Source organism: Botrytis fragariae, assembly GCF_013461495.1.
Source record: "Botrytis fragariae strain BVB16 chromosome Unknown tig00000000, whole genome shotgun sequence".
Classification (NCBI taxonomy): Eukaryota; Fungi; Ascomycota; class Leotiomycetes; order Helotiales; family Sclerotiniaceae; genus Botrytis; species Botrytis fragariae.
Window position 1 is genome coordinate 2,181,636 of NW_023500986.1, and position 17,525 is coordinate 2,199,160.

Genomic DNA, 17,525 nt, shown 5'->3' on the forward strand with positions numbered 1-17,525 from the left:
GAAACCACGCATTAGACCCCGCAGCCCGAAACAGATATACACGCCTACCATCATCACCTAAAGTTGACATCTATTGTGCCTTCGCTCTATATATCTACAATACAGCCGGCTCTTTTCCTTTTTCTCTCTGGCACTATCTGCAAACACTAGATCAGCAACATGAAGAACTCTCGAGATTGGACATTGGAAAGGACTATGAGAATCTGCTCAATACTTCTATCCATCAGAGCCTAAGCTTCCTTAGCTCTCGAGCAACCAAGATTATACCCCAGAAATAAACAAAATGCAGGGCTCCATACCCAATCTCTGGAGTGTCGCTGGAAGTTACAATTTGATAATGTTAGATGTGCAAAATTTCCCAAACACTCCGATACACCACAGAACCTGTCCTCCAAATCTACCATTAAATGCAATGTCATTTCATACAGCTATTCACTCACCACAAATCCCATTCCAAATGCACAATTCTTCTCCCCACCCCTCCGTGCACCAAAATTGTAAGCGAAATTCTACCACCATAAGCGATAAACATTACTAATCTCGCTCATTATGTTATATACTTCAATGGTTCGTGGTATCTACAGGAAGCTACCTGTCAATGATTAATTTCTAAAGATCGATATGAGTGCTATACGATCTCGACAGAGAGCGGTTTATTCCACCTCTACATTTCCTGAAAAAATCACATGAAGGAAAGTTTGAAAAATAATTGGTCTTTTAAGCTTCACACAATGCGAAGCGCAATGTTACAAACCCATTCCTCGCCTCTTATCCACCATATTATATTTGCACTTCGCTCCATCCGCCACATTGAAATCAATCCATTTCTCTCTTCCATTCTCTCTTCACTCACATACTACATACTCCATCTCCCTCAACCTCACACTTCACTCCTTCCCCCCCAAAACCAACCCCCATCACAAACTCCTCAGCCTCGTCCAAGTTCCAATATCTCTCAATCGAACCTGAATTTTCCAATCCCACTTCCACAAAGCAAAACCTACTGTAACGTAAACAAATCCAATTGGTAAACTGAAAAGGTAAACAAACAGAAATATACCCACGATGAAAGTGAGGATAGCTCAAAGTTGAGACTAATTTTACTAAGATATGAAATATGAGTTCTTGTATCGCAAGGTGAAAGATAGAGATTAATGTTACTCCTATGGATAGTGTGAATATAGAGTGAGAGTGGAAATGTGGAGTGAAGATAGGAATGGAAGGAGAGCGGCAGCATGTTGTGTTCTAGAAAGTAAGTAATGAAGTAAGTATGGCCTGATATCTGATATCTGATATGTCATAAGGTGAGTGACATAAAGTGAGTAGTAATATGAGAAGTGATGCGAGAATACAGAATGGACAGGGAAGTCAAAGATAACACTATCCAATAGGTAGGTAAGAATAAATGGTCAAGAGATCCGTGTCAAAAATTTAAAACGGAATAATGTAAATTTGAAGTTAGGATAAGAATAAGAAAACAATGGGAATACACAATTGGGGGGATAATCTTCAGAGGAGGCTTTCATGGTAAGCATGCTGGAATATTATCTGATAATCCGACATATCAATATCAATATCTTGTAGGTATCTTTGCGGATTTTTGCGTTCAAAATTGTACACTGCAGATTATGATCCATGCCAACATGAAGCTATGACCTGTGTCTACGGAACATCGTGTCCATGCTCGAGCTAAACTTCCAAGTTGTCTACTTCCTTACCAATGTCGAAGCAGATTACCACAAACGCATAAGCACATGAAGTGGTGGCTTGCAATTTTAGGAAAAGTGGTATGTTGTTCATCTATTGCCCATTAACACCAGATATCTACAAAAGCACACCTATTCCAAGCCTTTCCCAAGTAACTCCTGTCCAATCTCCTTAATCACACTTTCCTTAGGGAAAGCCTTCGCTTTACCCAGAATGGTCCTTTGAGCGTCCATACTCTTCAATAAATCCACCAACTCTCCATCTTTCGGGTTCCAAACACCAAATGTCCAAACGCCAATAAGAATCCCTTCAATGCTTCTGGGGATTCTTTCTCTTCTTGTATAGCTTCTAGTAAAGATGCAGCAAGTTCTATTTGTTCGCTTTCTGGTAATACTTCTTTGTGATCTTCTATACGGAGACTAGAATTTGCAAATGCCATATTGAAGGCAAGACTTGCGGCTGCGACACGAACGTTATGATGTGCGTCATCAAGCAGCGAGGTTGTGATTAGTTGAACGAGTGGGTTGGTTAGGGCCGGACAGCCGAGAATGTGTTGAGGGTATAAGGGACTTGTGAATAGATTGCAACCTGCTTGGAGTGCGACTAAACGGAGTGAATAGGGACAGTCTTTAAGACTATTGATATGTGAGAATAGTGGAGCAATAGTTTTATGGTTCTTTTCCTCGGCATAGTAGCCACTAAGTCTTGGGTCCACGAGAGCACATCGAAGAACATCAACGATTGTAAACAAGACTTCAGTGGGTAATTTAGAAGGAGCTTCTCGTAAAAACCAACTGAAAGCATCCAGATCCGGGAGATGAGTCTGTGCTGCGGGCTTTGATTGTCCCTCTGATACAAAGTGGAGAACCCCTTTGACTGCTGGAATATCCGCAGCAGGTCCCATCTTTGCTTTGAGTTTTTCAAGTGGCGGAACTTTAGTATAAACAACTGGCAACATATTTGGTGCACGAAGTGCTGGTAAACGTAAAGACTCATGTGCATGTGGCGGGAACGCCATTTGTACCAGAAGCCCTACATTTTGTTGTAGAGTCGTTACATCTGCTCCCGCCCAACGTTTTTCCTCCTCGCCTTGTAAATAAGTCGCAAAGGATGGCGTCGCGGTAACACTGTATCTTGTGGCAATCTCATATGACCGGGCAATATCAACTATTATGAAAACGGCTTTGCGTCCTGCATCCTTTGCGAGTTGCTCAAAGACAGGATATAGAGGTTTGCATGGAGCGCAACTATGGGAAGTAAAGAAAATAATTGCGCATTTCTTCCTTGCTAAGTTCAAGAGATTGTTCAGTTCAGCAGAAGTTTGGGCATGTCGAACCTGTGACATCGATGCTTGCTGCTGTGGATCCTCTGTATTTTGGATACCCAACAGACCGCCATTGTTCATATTATTCAAAGTAACATAATCATCGAAATGCGGTTGGATCATTCTGCCAAAGGGAGTGTTGAGAACAGTTTCCGGGAGGTTCGTAATATGCTCGGGGATTCCTTGGCCAACCAGAAATGTAGCAAAATCGTTTGAAAAGTTATTACAATTATGTTTCCAGAGATCATACGCCTACGTGCAATTAGCTTATGACAGGAGGTTTGAAATCGTAGGAGAATTTACCTCAAAGGTGTAGATTTCTTTCAAAGAGTCCAGATATTCCAGAATCACATCCATAGGTAGATCTGTTTTCCCCAACTCTATAATCTGCAATGGTTTACCCAGATGAGTTTCGCCAGGCTTGACAGTTTTGATCCCTCCATCGTAGGTATATTCAATACCCTCGAAAACAATAGAGGTGTGGTAGATAGCGTCAATCTGGACTCCCAATAAAGCTCCTGACAGATTACGCGCTAGGCCCTTTGACAGATCATAGACATATAGCTGAACGTTCATTATTCTGTTGCTGTGATTTTTTGAGCGTGTTGGGTAGAAAGGGGAGATGCACAGGTTAGTAGAAGAGAGAGACGGAGAGGAAAGTGGTAGGAAAAGAAAAGCAAAATAAGAGAAACCAAACTTAGGGTATTTATTGAGGTAGCATCATGAACGATTTCATGTAGGGTATAGTATCTGTTCTATATCATTCTATGAATGAAAGACATAAGATTTATCACCGCAGGCAACTTCGAGCTGACGATGTTTCGGAAACTCGGTCGAAGGGTGTCATTAACATGTTGATAAAGGAACCCCGCCGTTGAAGCGAGTACCTCGACTGTGACTAAGCACTTTTTACATCATGCCTTTCTCGATAAGCTTCAAACTTAAATGAAAATCTTTATCATTGAGGCGTTGATATCTCCACACCTCCACAAGCCCCTTCACTCTAATTAACAACACATCAACCAATCACTCATCGCCGCAATCCCAGATTTAGCCACAGCACTCAAATCCAATGCAAGGATAGAAGGCAAAACGTCCCCTATTTCTCATTTCCATTTTCTGCCCTTACTTAAATTTATTCTTATGAAATTAAATAGGGAACAGCTTTGTTCTTTTCTCATTCCCTAAAAGCATACCTAAGTAATAGGATCTGGAACTTCACCAATCCTTTCTCTTGCCAGACTTTTCACTCGCTTTTTTTTAGTTTATATTTACTTGGCTTGAGTTGGTAATTAGTCTAGGTGGTTAGTTCTACTTATCATTCATAGTCGCTCTTTCGCAGATGCGACGTACTTCTGTCTCTCTCCCATCGAAGAGCACATCACACGACCCTCACGAGAAGCTTGCAAGATATAGTAATTCGGGCGCAAACGAAAGCGCCGCTTCCAAACTGGAGAAATCAAAGAACGCTAGAATGACCCAAAGTCAGCGGTCCAGATACTTGAAGACAGGAGGAATCCTGCTCTTCGTAGTCTTCCTGTTCTATTATCTGTCCCCAAGCGGTACGCAGGTATCAAGCACTGGTATGCCACAATAAAAAATCCTAATATATCATTTTCTAACATAAATAGTTGGAGGTGCTGTCGAAGGTGCTGTCGATACAGTTAAGAGTGGTGGTAATGATGGACAATCTCCATCTGATTCGACTTATGGGACAACGAAGTGCTCGAAATCCTACAGCAAGTCGAAGCCGATTGTTCAATATGCCATCATGATTGATGCTGGAAGTACCGGATCTCGAGTTCACATATACAAATTTAACAACTGCGGCCCTACACCAGAGTTGGAGTTTGAGGAGTTCAAAATGACTGAAAAGAAAGAGGGCGGCTCCGGATTGAGTTCTTATGGATCTGATGCTGAAGGTGCTGCAAAGAGTCTCGATATGCTTATGGATGTTGCAGTGAAAACTGTCCCTGATGCACTTAAGTCTTGTACTCCTGTGGCTGTCAAAGCTACTGCTGGTTTAAGAAAACTTGGTCCGGAATTGAGCAACAATATTCTCAAGGCTGTTCGTACCAGATTGGAGACTGTCTATCCTTTCGCGGTTGTATCCGACGAAAAGGGTGGAGTCCAAGTTATGGATGGTACTGATGAGGGTGTCTACGCTTGGATCACAACCAACTTCTTACTCGGTAACATTGGAGGCCCAGCTCCTGGAGATACTGCAGCAGTTTTCGATCTTGGTGGAGGTTCGACCCAAGTTGTCTTTGAACCAAAGTTCAAACTACCCGAGAAGATGGCTGAAGGTGACCATAAATACAAACTTACATTTGGCGGAAGAGATTTCGAGTTATATCAGCATTCTCATTTGGGATATGGTCTAATGGCAGCCCGTGAAACAATTCACAAGACTCTCATCGATGATATTCACGCAGCCAATCCTTCAGACCTCTCCTGGACCGCATCGCCAATCATCAATCCTTGTATTGCACCAGGCATGAATCGTTCAGTTGATATTGCATTTGATGAGAAGCATCCTCTTCGTGCTAAGTTGGGTGAGAAGAATGAATTCGTCATGAAGGGTCCTTCTTCCCCATCACCAGCTCAATGCCGCAAACTCGCAGAAAAGATGTTGTATAAAGAAGCCGAATGTAAAGTTGCACCTTGCTCCTTCAATGGTGTTCATCAACCTTCTCTAGAAAAGACCTTCCAACATGAGGATGTGTACACTTTCTCATACTTCTTCGACCGTACCGATCCACTCGGAATGCCAGAATCCTTCACTCTACGAGAGATGCACGATCTTACCAGCCAAGTTTGTGGCGGCGAATCTCACTGGGACATGTTTACTGGCATCCCTGATGCCATAAAGGAGTTGAGAGATAGACCCGAATGGTGTCTTGATTTGAACTTCATGATGGCTCTGTTGCATACTGGTTATGAAATGCCAATTGACAGAGAGGTCAAGATTGCAAAGAAGCTCAAGGGTAATGAGCTTGGATGGTGTCTCGGTGCTAGGTATGTTTTATTCCTCCTTTCTTCCCCTTCAATGCCACATCTAACAATTAATAGTCTTCCGTTACTTGAGGCTGGCTCCGGATGGAAATGCCGTGTCAAGGAAATCTCATAGATGATCATGTAATGAGCCTCGAGATATGTATGATTCATGGATGAGTGGCGTAATGCGGGGATCGACTTTGAAAGATCATTTAAAACTTAGAGGTATCGAAGCTGTTTCTATACAGTGGCTTTGATCAAGTAAATAATTCATGACCATTTTATTCTTCCACACATATGATTTATCTCACCTTTTGGGACTTATCTTTCATTGCATATCTTTGACGTGAGAAGAAGAATCAGTTACACTGATTTCAAATGATTTCCACATCTGACAATATGCCAGCCAACGTTGGAAACTCAAAGCGGCGATTTAAGTGGGATCTGGAGTTTTTCCTGGTCATGGACAAGATCCACCACGAGCAAGAACTGAAATGCAGGTACTATGTATTCCATTTTTTTATATTCTCCCCCCGACGCTCCTCAATTCAGAGATCCATGTATTCTTTTCGTATACATCTTGAAGAGCTCCTTACTATTGAGAATGGTTCTTGCATCGCCGTCGCGATCGGCATTTAGTGAAAATTTCACGTGATTACCCCTCGTTTTTGAGCAGCCGACGTCATCGGCAACGTCTGCCCAGCCAAACGGGTGTTACAATGTCGGATGTTTATATAAAGAAGTATGATTTCAACGTCAATTTCTTTCTGTTCATTTATCAAAACTATCTTACATTGCAAGCAGAAAATCAATCCCAATCAACCCATATCATATAGCTAAAATGCAATTACTTACGTTCCTCACGCTTCTTCTACCAGCTTTCATTGAGCTCAGCTCCGCACTTGTTCTATCCCCAGAATCGTACAACTATGATATTTCTGGATCTGATGGACTACATACCGAGAAACTTAAGTCCTTGAAAGGAATCAAGAAAATGTTCGTATATGTCGTTCTCAGCCCGATGCACGGTAACCACCATGCTAACCAACACTTTGATCGCCAGTCTCAAAAAATCATCCATCATCCCTGATGTCCTCGATCCCTTTATCCCCGCTTGTTATATTCTTCCCTCTTATACCCCCTCTTCTTCCTCGTCTTCCTCAAAGAAAGTAAAACTAGGCAATAAACTCCGCCCCTCGCAGACTCAATCCGCGCCCTCGATCCAAGTTTTCTGTCCTGGAAAATATCATGTTCGGGGCGGTTTGACAATCATTCTTACAGATCCAGATGCACCGTCGAGGGATGATGATAGCATGTCTGAGATGTGTCATTGGATTGCTAGGATTCCTGAGGCTGTAGTTGGGAGGGAAGGAGTTAGTGGAGAGTGGAGTGGGAGTGAGTTGGAGGACGTGGGAGTTGTGGATTGTGAGTTTCTTTTCTTTATCTGAGCGGGAATTGTGAGGGGAAAAAGGAACTCGGTGAAGGAGGATAGAGTAAGCTGACTAGAAGAAATAGATAAAGCACCAGCGCCACCAAAAGGAACGGGAAAACATAGATATGTATTTGTGTTACTCGAGGGTGATAATCTGGATTTAGAGGAACCGGAGGAGAGGAAACATTGGGGCTTCGATGAACCGGGGAGTGGGATTAGAGAATGGGCTGGAAGAGAAAATCTGACGGTTGTGGGAGCGAATTTTCTTTATGAAAAGTATCATGGTGAGGGAAAGGAGAGTAAGTTCAATACACAAAGATGGTTTTGAGTGGTGTTGAGATGGGCTAGGGGTTGTATACATATCGGTTTACATCATGGGATTTCATTAATTGGTTGGTAGGATGGTAACAATTCTTCAGACATTAATTCCACACCTGTGTGTTTCATTACAACAAGAAATTCACTATTCGAAATTGCACAATTCGTATCACGCACAAATATAAAGACTCATGGATAGAGTAAAAGAACAAATGATTTGACCACCATTCTAAAATAGCCTGCTATTTGAACTCTCCTTCGGAGAATGACGCCAAAGACAAATGAGATGAAACCTCCATTCAAAATACAATATGATCGGAACTCCTCCCAAAGAGATAGCAAAGAAAAATTTCACCAAAGAGAAGCGAAATAGTAAGAAGACTCCTTCCAAAGAAACGAACATGAGTAGCAAGATATTATTGATATGAATCAGAGGCCCGCTCTGATTCAGAACTTGATGAATCTCGTCTGCAAGGAGAACTGGTAGAGATGTGGTTATGGAGTCATATCAATTGGACTCATATGACTCGACCGTACAACCCGACAAGTCGATCGCTGTCCTGCGAGTTCCACGGTAGTATTACCAAGGGTGACTAGGACCGGGAGCTTGTGGATCAGGCCATCTCGGTGGAGCATATTGCTGTCCAGAATAAGTTGGTGCGGGGAAACCATACGCTTCTACATTTCTCTGCGATACTGGGCTTCCCGTTTGCCGGCCTTACTCGTATTGCTGGTTCCCTGCAGCTTCCCGATCCCGTTCATATCGCATGCTGTCTTCATACTTCGCGGTTCTTCTGGCCATCTCAGCCGCGTCCTGTCGTTCTTTTCGTTGTCTTTCATGTTCGCCGTAATCCTTACAGACACCCTCGATCTTGGGTCGTCTCTGGTAAGCGAATATATCAGGACGACGTACTGGTCGAGTTGCGGGGTACAAGTGTCCCTTAGGCCGACACAATTCGCAATTCCGGGAAAAATGTTCTTCTATCTTTATCTCCCCACACGCGTAGATACAAAACCGTGTTGTGCACAATCCGCGTTTATCTGTGCAAGTTGGAAGCTTGGAAATTCTGACACAATCCTCGTTCCCACAAGTGGCCTTTCTTACATTGGCAATGATTCTTGGTATGCTAGTTGGCTCTGGTTTTAGGTCCTTGGGTCGCCATTGAACACATGTGCTGCAGCCAGTTCCCCAAGTAGGGTGAGACATATCGTAGCATCCGCAGTTGTAGAGTGTGTAGGTTATCTTACAGTTTGGACATTTTGGCAATCGTACATCGCGTCCCACCGAGGAACAGTTGCGGGTGATTATGTTAGGCATACCGATTTCAATAACGCAGTGTGGCAGAAGTTAGTATTTGAAATAGGTAGAATATTCAGAAGGTGTGTGACATTTGAAAGCAACGAAAGTAAAGTTGCATTGTTGATAGAAAACAGAAGAAGAAGAAAATCCTAAACCAACAGGCCTCAACCCATATAGCCCTTTCTCTAGACTCCAAAATGACTCCCAAATAAAAGGAACACATTCGATAACGATTCAGTTGATACCCTATCATGACTGTGTAGTGCAGACTCACACTATGATAAAAGTCCTCCCAACGTGGAGTCATCTCCTCTTCAGCAACACTTTGACAGTGATTCGAAGTTAGTAATGTTTTTCTAGCGCACATGGAATCATCAAGGAACTCACTAAGAAATGTATCCCACAAGCAGTAATTTGAACTCCACTGAAAACGTCCACTCGTCTAAGTACGTTCTATCGCTCGACGACTTTTTGCTATGGCGGCTTGATCATCGCTTCGATTTTCTGTGCTCCCTTGGACGTGCATTTTCTCGGCGTAAAGTTGATTCATAACGGGCAGCTTTCTCGGTACTTTCTCTGTCGGCCGCCTCACTGAATCGGGTTTCTTCTCGTCCCCGTTTGTTTTCCCAATCCGCGTATCTTTGCGGATTTTCCTCTATTATCAATGGTTGTATTGGCTGTCCCCAAGCTGGTGGTATCGCAGAAGCAGGGAGAGGTATGTATTGGGGATTCGGCTGCCCATGCGGATATCCCCCAGCATATCCATAACCTCCATAGGCTGATGGTCCAGACTCGTGAGTTGTTGTCATCACCGGTGTATGAGCGTATTGGGTCTCCGGCTCACGTTCTCGTGCATATGGATATTGATAGCCATGATATGGCGGTAGTGTTTGCCCTTGTTGTATTGTTACCTTTGGTCTCTTGAAAGTAGCGTCCGGAATTTTGGGATAATCAGGGTCTAGTTGGCTGTGGCTTTCTGGCTGAAAGGATTGAGAGTTAGGGAAAACTTGTACTCTTTTCTGTAAAATCAACTCCTTTCGTTTTTTTCGACGTTCTTCGTGGTCCAAGTAATTCTCACAGACCATGCCGCCACGCATGTTTTCATTGTGGGGCACAAGTCGTAGCTCTGGTCGGCTGCTGAGATATTTGCTCTTGCGAGGACGGCACCCTTCGCAGTGGTGTAATTTATTGACCTTCAAGTGAGCACATTTGTAGATGATGACCTCAGTCGTGCATTCTCGACATATTGGAAGCCCGGAAGTCTCGACACATTTCATTTTTCCACAAGTAGTTAGTATTTCATTACACTTGATCTTTGGTATTGTAGTTGGCTCTGGTTGTCCGTCAATGGGCAGGTACTGATAACATGACATGCAGCTACCCCTCACACTAATGTCAGGAACACCAGGGCAGGTAAATTTGATACACCCACAGAGATAGATCCAGTACTGTACTATACATACTTTGCATGTTGGCAAAGTCGTATCGCAACCAGGATACGTTTCGTCGGGCCAGTTCTTAAGAGACATGACTATTTGCTATTGAGTGGTGGTGTATTGTCAAGAAATATGCAATGTAAACGATTCGAAGTTTGATAGACGGAAGTGTGTTATCAGTATGAAGAGAGTTTAAAAGAAAAAAGAGAGTCCAGGGTAATCTGAAGCTTTTATCAGGACTCAGTATCCACTATATTGACTCCAAAGAAATGCCAAAAGTCTCTTTATGAATCGAAAATACAATCCATAATGACTCCATAATTATTATATAAGTGACTGACTCTACTACACAACCATTGGTGATATTATACTCATGATTGAAACGTGCTCGAAATGAAATCGACGTAGTGTTGAAAATTGATGGTTGCGTCAAATGAGATGTAGGGTCTCTCCTATTTTTACCGAGGAAAGGTGTCCAACAAGCATAAGCTCAAATTTTTGTAACATTGATAATTTCAAGAGGAGCAAATGATCGTTCAATCTTCAGCAAGTCTCTTTTTTCATAATCATTGTCTGTCAAGATCTTGGCCTGCCCGCTGATTGAATTGTCATCGTTGGTCAATTGCATGATATATGTTCATTCACTTCATTGAAACGTGGCGCATTTCATCTGAACGTAGTTGAATTTTTGAAATACACATCAAACTTCCTCTGAACCCCCTCCCAAAATATTGTCAAATCTACTCTCAAATCCACAAAATATTAACATCACCCCCCAACCAACTAACATCTTTCCAAAGCCCCGACTGACCGAATTATGCTGATCACTGTCAGCACTATTCATTTGGTAAGAGTGAATAACAATATACCCTTCTCAACTCAAATTCTACCTGCAATACTTATTATCTGCGCTTACTCCTCTTCTCGCTTTCCTTTGCAATACCGACGAGGGCTTCATCCGACAAAGGCGTGTAGGAAAGTCGTCGACCTGATGTTCCTAACGCGTATCTAGTGGTATGCTCCTTTCTTGGGTGATTATACCTTAGGGGGTTTATGCGTAATCCCTCCCGTCTGTCAGCTTCCTTTCTTTGTCTATCAGCTTCCCACTGCTCATCAGCTTCCAATTTCTGTAAATAAACCCTCCAATCCCTATCAGTCTCCATTTTGAGTTTCCCATATTCCCGTGTCTGTCTATCCAGTACCTGGAGTCTATATCTATGCTCCTCTCTACGAGCATTCTCGACTGCAGATGCTAATCTGTCTTCTTCGTCCTGTTCACGGGCCCATTGCTTCCATTTGTCACAATGTCGGCGATCCCTCTCTGTGTCTTCGTGAATCAGCCTCTATTTCTCTGATCTTGGTAGAGATGTTGTTTCAGACAAGTTCGTGATGGAATTTGTGTCAGACCATTGGGAAATTGCGTCACTCTGCGGCGCTGGGGTGACGTATTGGGTTGTATGCTGCTTATATGAAGGAGAATGATAGGAATTTTTAGTGGTCTCTAACGCTTGAGGAGCGAAGTCTTGAGGCTTCTGGCGCATAATCCGGTGATGGTGGTTGTGTGACATTTTTAAAGACTTGAATTTTTGATCTAAAGGAAAGAAAGAAAAGTCCCCAAACCAGCGATCCTGAATCCTTATAGCCCGCGCCAGACTACAAATGACTGCTGGATAACAATAAAAATTCGATAATGATCACATGAAATGTCACCGATACAGGAATATTCCAGAACAAATTAGTCAACGCCTAATAAGACGTTGCATTTGACAGTCATGGTGTAGTAAGAACTTAACTGCAAGATGGAGTCATCTCCTTTCTAAACAAAACTTCAAGAGTGATTGCACATCATTAATATTTGTATATTGGGTAATAATAGGGATTTTCTAATGATTCAACTGTAGTATGCTCAGAGCTACGGGCACAGCAAGTAATCGCACATGTGCGACACCTGGTAGGAGATTTACTGTGTAAGACATCTTAAGTATTCACCACAGAATCCTAACATTGATAGGCGATTGGAGATTTAAGTGTCTAAGTTCTCAGAAAGATATGATATTGCAAAGCACCGGAAGTAAAGTTGCATTGTACAGCAAACTAGAAGGAAAAAAAGAATTCCTCGAACCAGCGAGTCCCAATCCTTATGGATTTATTCAGGTTCTGAAATGACTCCGAGCTATTAAATCCCTGCCTATGAATTTAAAGGTGTCAAATATTGAGCCAACCACCCAAAACATGAGTTTGCACTCTGCAGTGATATCCCTTGAAGAAAGTCCCTAGAGAAAGTAGACTTTTAGCAACTCGTTCAATTAGCATATCGAACAAACGCCCGAAGTGTAGAAAAACTTACCAAGCTATGTATTTCCCACAACCAATCAACCACGCAGCTCTCCTCGAAAAGTGTGTCCCTTCCAGCTGACTCTCTTTCCTAAATCCTCTTGCTCCCCATCCATATGAAAGCCTCTATCAACAACACCACTAGGTCTGACCTCTGGTCCATCAACCGGGCGATGACGATCTCGCTCCATTCGTCTTTGATAATCAAAAAAAAAATTCTCGGAGCTGCATTCACGTTCATTCTTTGCCTCCTCTTTTCTCCATAGTTTATCTGCCTTCTTCTTCCGCTCTTCATCTCTCTTTGTCTCTTCATCTTGAACTTTCCTTCTGGCAGATCTTTCCTGATTTTCCTGTTCGGGGTTTCTTTGTGATTTTCCGCCTTCTGAACGGCGAGGGGTGCTATTGTCATAAGCGTACAGATTAACAGATGGATATGTTTGGGCGCGAGGAGGTGATCTTGGAGGTATTGGTGAAGGTGCACGTGAGATTGGGATTGGTCCTATAGGGGGTCTTGGAAGTGGCGAGTAAGGGCGCTGGATTCGCTTCTGGGTTTGGGGAGGGTAGGCTCTACGGCTATCGTGTTCGGGATTGTGGGTAAAAGTATTGGAATTTGGTGGGGGGAGGGGGGTAGATATGAGGGAGAGTAGCCAGATACATGGGTAGTCTGCTGTCGGTAATCATTGTAGTGTTCGTTCTGGGAGGTGGAGCGTGGGGGATAGTAGACCATTATGTGTAGATGGAAGTATGTTGATTGTTATTAACTTAGATCAAAGATCAAAAGATGTAGAGTGTTTTCAAGAAAATCTCGTATTGGTAATGTAAATAAGAAAATAGAAAGAATCTCCCATTTAGGAATCTGAATCCTTTGAAGTATATCTGTTTGAAGCCTTCCGGATGATTCCCAACTAAGACTCGAGAGACCCTTGTTTTTGAATATGAATCTAACAACCTATCCTATTTCGAGTCAATCTATACATCTTTACTTTGCAGTCATTTATATGATATTCCTTTCAGGATAGAGTCAGGCCAGAACTTCCATTTCCAAAGCCGAAAAACATATGACTAAAGAAACCAAAGAAACCTCCAAACTGCGTCATCGAACACCACATACCGCGATAACCTCCTCGCACCTGAGACCCTTCAAAGTATCTATTTCCAACGAACACTTTTCTTCCCGCCCATTTCTCCAGAATAATCCTTTCCATAACGACGTCCACTGGCTTCCTCACTTCGTGGACGATCCTTTCCATCACCAGCCCTTCCTTCGGCTCGAGCTTCTGCATATTGACGTTCCTGTTTCTTCTGCTGCTCATATTTCTCGCGCTCTCTTTTCTCGTCCTCTTTACGGATAGCTTCTATTTGGTTTTCGTCAACTGCGCCTTGACGTTGTCGTTGTTGCTGCGGATTGTCGTATTGGGAATCACGGGCGCTCTTGGAGTAATGGGACATTTCAAATAGAAGTATCTGAATAGTAGTTGTTAATTTATTTTAAGAGATCAAAAGATAACGTAAACGGGTTTGAAAACTCTCGTATTGGTAATGTATAGAATAATTAGAAAGAATTCTTCAAGACGGGTATTTAAATCCTTTTGAATACATCGCTTTGCGCCTAACCACAGTGACTCCTTAACATAATAAAATACAGATTCCATAATGATTCAATTACTATCATATATATGAGTCTGCACTTGACAGACACTCATACAACTGGAAGATAAAGCGTCACGTCATCCTTCAACTCATATAACCCAGTTCCTGCAGATGACTAAAGAACCCCCCGAAAATTTCTCCCTGAGTTCCACACCGAGCCTTTCTCCAAGAACCCCAGATGAAAAGTAAAGACTAGTTCCCAACAACCTTTCTTGAACTCCCCATTAAACCCCCCCACTCCCTGGTACCACCACAAAACATCCTAGAATCAGGTAATATTAGCAATTCATCCATCCTGATCCACAAGACATGCCATCTACAAGACTGACTTATACTCGCCAAACTTACCAAGTAACAAACATCGAAAAGCCTCATATTGGACCAGTCAACTATACCCAGCGTCTATTCTCCTCATTTGTATCTGCGTTTCCGAGTGGTATTTCGCGAGATTTCATCAAGCTGAGCATCAGTATACTGGTAATACTGATCATTTGACGATCCCGAGTAAGCCGGCGACTTCGAAGCACTCGCACAAGTTGGTGGTATATCGCTGCGAGGTCTTTGAGTGCCCCGGTTTCGTTGGTATTGCATTTCAAACCTAAGATATCTTTCTGTCTCATTTCTTTCCTGAGCCGTATTCTCACTTCTTCTCCGAGCATATTCTTCTTCCAAAATTCGTTGTTCCTCATCAAGAACTGCTTGTTCATCTGCACATTGTCGACTGCAGAAATCATCCACAACACCACCAACAATATGCGGCATATGTTTCGGCGATCCTCCTCGATTACAACGATCCTCTTCATTCTGACACATTCGTACAAAGCCCATATTTACATGAGTGCATCTCTTATAGATATGAACATAGTTTTCGCAATCTTGACGGGTTTTGGGATCATATGGACATTGTTTTTCTTCTTTCGCATTCCATCTACATTCACTTTCCTTGCCTCTTCCACAACCGGAATTTCTTCTCTTGTAGAAAATTTTGGGTCTTGTGGTTGGCTTGGGCTTGGAGGGGTATTCGGAAGGAGGATAAATTCTGCATGATGTGCTGAGAGGATCTTTGTCGAAATGTGGAAGAGTCATTCTGACACAGCCGCAGTTGTAGAGTGTAAATGTTACTTGACAGTGATTGCACTCCTGCAATGCCGTATTGTAGCTGGCCCAAGGTTGGTTCCAGAAATTTCGAGTTGGGGATTGCATGGCTGCTTAATGTTAATGATGGCTGTAAGTAGAGGTGTTCCTTCAGGAAGTCACAAATAATCTGAAGTTCCCTGAACAGATGTGTGATGCTAACGATAGAGAAGAGAGAAGAAAATATTAAGGAAAGCCTTTCAAACCTGCGAATCTCGATCCTTCTATTCCTATCAAAATACCAGTGACTCCAAAGAGAATCTCGTATGAATCAACTATATCCTATTTATGAATTATCACTCTACAGTCATCAATAGAATACGTTTGGAAGGTAGAAACAAACATGTGCCCTCATTGCAGTCGCAAAAAGGAGAAAACCAAAGAAACTCCCAAGTTATCCTATAAATACTATAGGGAGGTCTCAGAAGTGGTCAAGAAGAGGAAATCATCGATGTGATATACCACTCAATTCTTCCATGACTATATAACAAGGGACGTACCTCCCACAAGCATGTACAGTCCCATCACACAATACTCTCTACTTGGGTATTGCTTCTTCCATTCTCCACACAACCATTCACGTCATTCTTCCTCAACTTCACATCGAATATACTCGTTGATGGATGATTGCTCTTCTGGGGTCGAACTTCGTCACTTTCAGAGAATACTCAGTTATTTATCGTCCTGTAATGACTCTCTTTCGTGGAACTCGCGTCTCCGAATCATTTCTCTATCCCTCGGCAGCCCACCAAACCTTCCTATGTTCCTATTCATAACGCCCAAATATCAGAAGCCATGTCAAACTATCCCCTATCCCGCAGTAATGTCATTATATCAACGCTACAAAGCAACAACCAAACCCCCCTCAGATCAAGAAACCTACCTCGCCCTTTAAACCTATTCAAAATAATTCCGCACAGAAGCACGACCTGCAATGATGATGAACAGATCACTAGATGATTCTGCAATGATCACCAACTTTGTTTTTGTGAATGAGCCCGAAGTTTTCAATTATTAATGTGATATGTAATAATACTCAGCGATGAAGCCGGTCCTAAGAACGGGAAAAATTCTGTATATTAAACTTTTTATGGTCTCCATAACGGGCAGAGTTCCATACATATATTACATGATATAGTCACCAACGAAATGTCTTCTTAGAAAAGGAGTCAATTGACAGAAAGTAAATATTGAGCACAACATCCTATGAGAGGCGATGTTCAGATATTCATTATGAATGTATGTATCAGGACTACTACACCATCCCGTACTATTTGGTTCCAGTCTCGAGATACAAATCAGGAGTATTCTTCTCTGAATATTTTGTGGATGTTGAGTAATAGTGACACGATTTTTGGGGGGATGAATATGTAAGAATCATTCTTTTTTGGACAGCCAGAAAGAGAGATAGACTGTAAACAGAGAGCACGGAAGACAAACAACTTTGAAGAAACGAGTAGGAGTAAACTCATAAATGGATTGATCATGAACTCTCATGATATCAGGAGTCTACTAAAACTTCATCACTTTACTACATACAGCGAAATGAATATAACTTTATACTCAAGATCTCAATATAAACACTTCCTATTTCACTTCACTCCCCATCTAATCTTCAACCAGCATCTATCCGAATATCATGGAAAATATCAAAGATATAAAAATTTCGAACCTACGTACCTCCCATCAAACTCACATACCAAAAATAAATTTTCAACCACATCAAGATACTCACCGGGAGTAATCTCATTTTCCACCCCACCACTTAACTCCACATCAACCCCTCCATGCCAATACCCAACCCAACCCAAGCCAATCCCAATCCCGATCCCAATCCCAATCCCGATTAAATCCAATTTAATTCAACCCCTCAACAAAATAAATCCCAATTAG

At 42.4% G+C, this 17,525-nt stretch overlaps 7 protein-coding genes across 7 annotated transcripts; 2 read left to right on the forward strand and 5 right to left on the reverse strand.

The window, feature by feature from the left end:
* Window positions 1–1,838: 1,838 nt before the first annotated feature.
* On the reverse strand, window positions 1,839–3,607 carry Bfra_006898 (putative pul domain-containing protein; the record flags this gene model as incomplete). Its single annotated transcript, XM_037337269.1, has 3 exons — window positions 1,839–1,909; window positions 1,963–3,283; window positions 3,335–3,607. 3 exons carry the CDS (start codon window positions 3,605–3,607, stop codon window positions 1,839–1,841), a joined length of 1,665 nt encoding a protein of 554 aa, XP_037198635.1.
* A 766-nt stretch (window positions 3,608–4,373) lies between these two features.
* Bfra_006899 (putative guanosine-diphosphatase protein) lies at window positions 4,374–6,161 on the forward strand (the record flags this gene model as incomplete). The annotated part of the gene is made up of 3 exons (XM_037337270.1): window positions 4,374–4,614; window positions 4,663–6,049; window positions 6,104–6,161. The coding sequence occupies 3 exons, from the start codon at window positions 4,374–4,376 to the stop codon at window positions 6,159–6,161; spliced, it is 1,686 nt and encodes a 561-aa protein (XP_037198636.1).
* A 708-nt stretch (window positions 6,162–6,869) lies between these two features.
* Bfra_006900 (putative carboxypeptidase y) lies at window positions 6,870–7,788 on the forward strand (the record flags this gene model as incomplete). The annotated part of the gene is made up of 3 exons (XM_037337271.1): window positions 6,870–7,024; window positions 7,092–7,453; window positions 7,544–7,788. 3 exons carry the CDS (start codon window positions 6,870–6,872, stop codon window positions 7,786–7,788), a joined length of 762 nt encoding a protein of 253 aa, XP_037198637.1.
* Window positions 7,789–8,358: 570 nt separating this feature from the next.
* On the reverse strand, window positions 8,359–9,096 carry Bfra_006901 (uncharacterized protein; the record flags this gene model as incomplete). Its single annotated transcript, XM_037337272.1, has 2 exons — window positions 8,359–8,479; window positions 8,501–9,096. 2 exons carry the CDS (start codon window positions 9,094–9,096, stop codon window positions 8,359–8,361), a joined length of 717 nt encoding a protein of 238 aa, XP_037198638.1.
* A 470-nt stretch (window positions 9,097–9,566) lies between these two features.
* Bfra_006902 (uncharacterized protein) lies at window positions 9,567–10,355 on the reverse strand (the record flags this gene model as incomplete). The annotated part of the gene is made up of 1 exon (XM_037337273.1): window positions 9,567–10,355. One exon carries the CDS (start codon window positions 10,353–10,355, stop codon window positions 9,567–9,569), a length of 789 nt encoding a protein of 262 aa, XP_037198639.1.
* A 1,061-nt stretch (window positions 10,356–11,416) lies between these two features.
* On the reverse strand, window positions 11,417–14,297 carry Bfra_006903 (uncharacterized protein; the record flags this gene model as incomplete). The annotated part of the gene is made up of 4 exons (XM_037337274.1): window positions 11,417–11,855; window positions 11,895–12,036; window positions 12,892–13,512; window positions 14,009–14,297. 4 exons carry the CDS (start codon window positions 14,295–14,297, stop codon window positions 11,417–11,419), a joined length of 1,491 nt encoding a protein of 496 aa, XP_037198640.1.
* Window positions 14,298–14,909: 612 nt separating this feature from the next.
* On the reverse strand, window positions 14,910–15,701 carry Bfra_006904 (uncharacterized protein; the record flags this gene model as incomplete). Its single annotated transcript, XM_037337275.1, has 1 exon — window positions 14,910–15,701. One exon carries the CDS (start codon window positions 15,699–15,701, stop codon window positions 14,910–14,912), a length of 792 nt encoding a protein of 263 aa, XP_037198641.1.
* Between the last annotated feature and the right edge of the window lie 1,824 nt (window positions 15,702–17,525).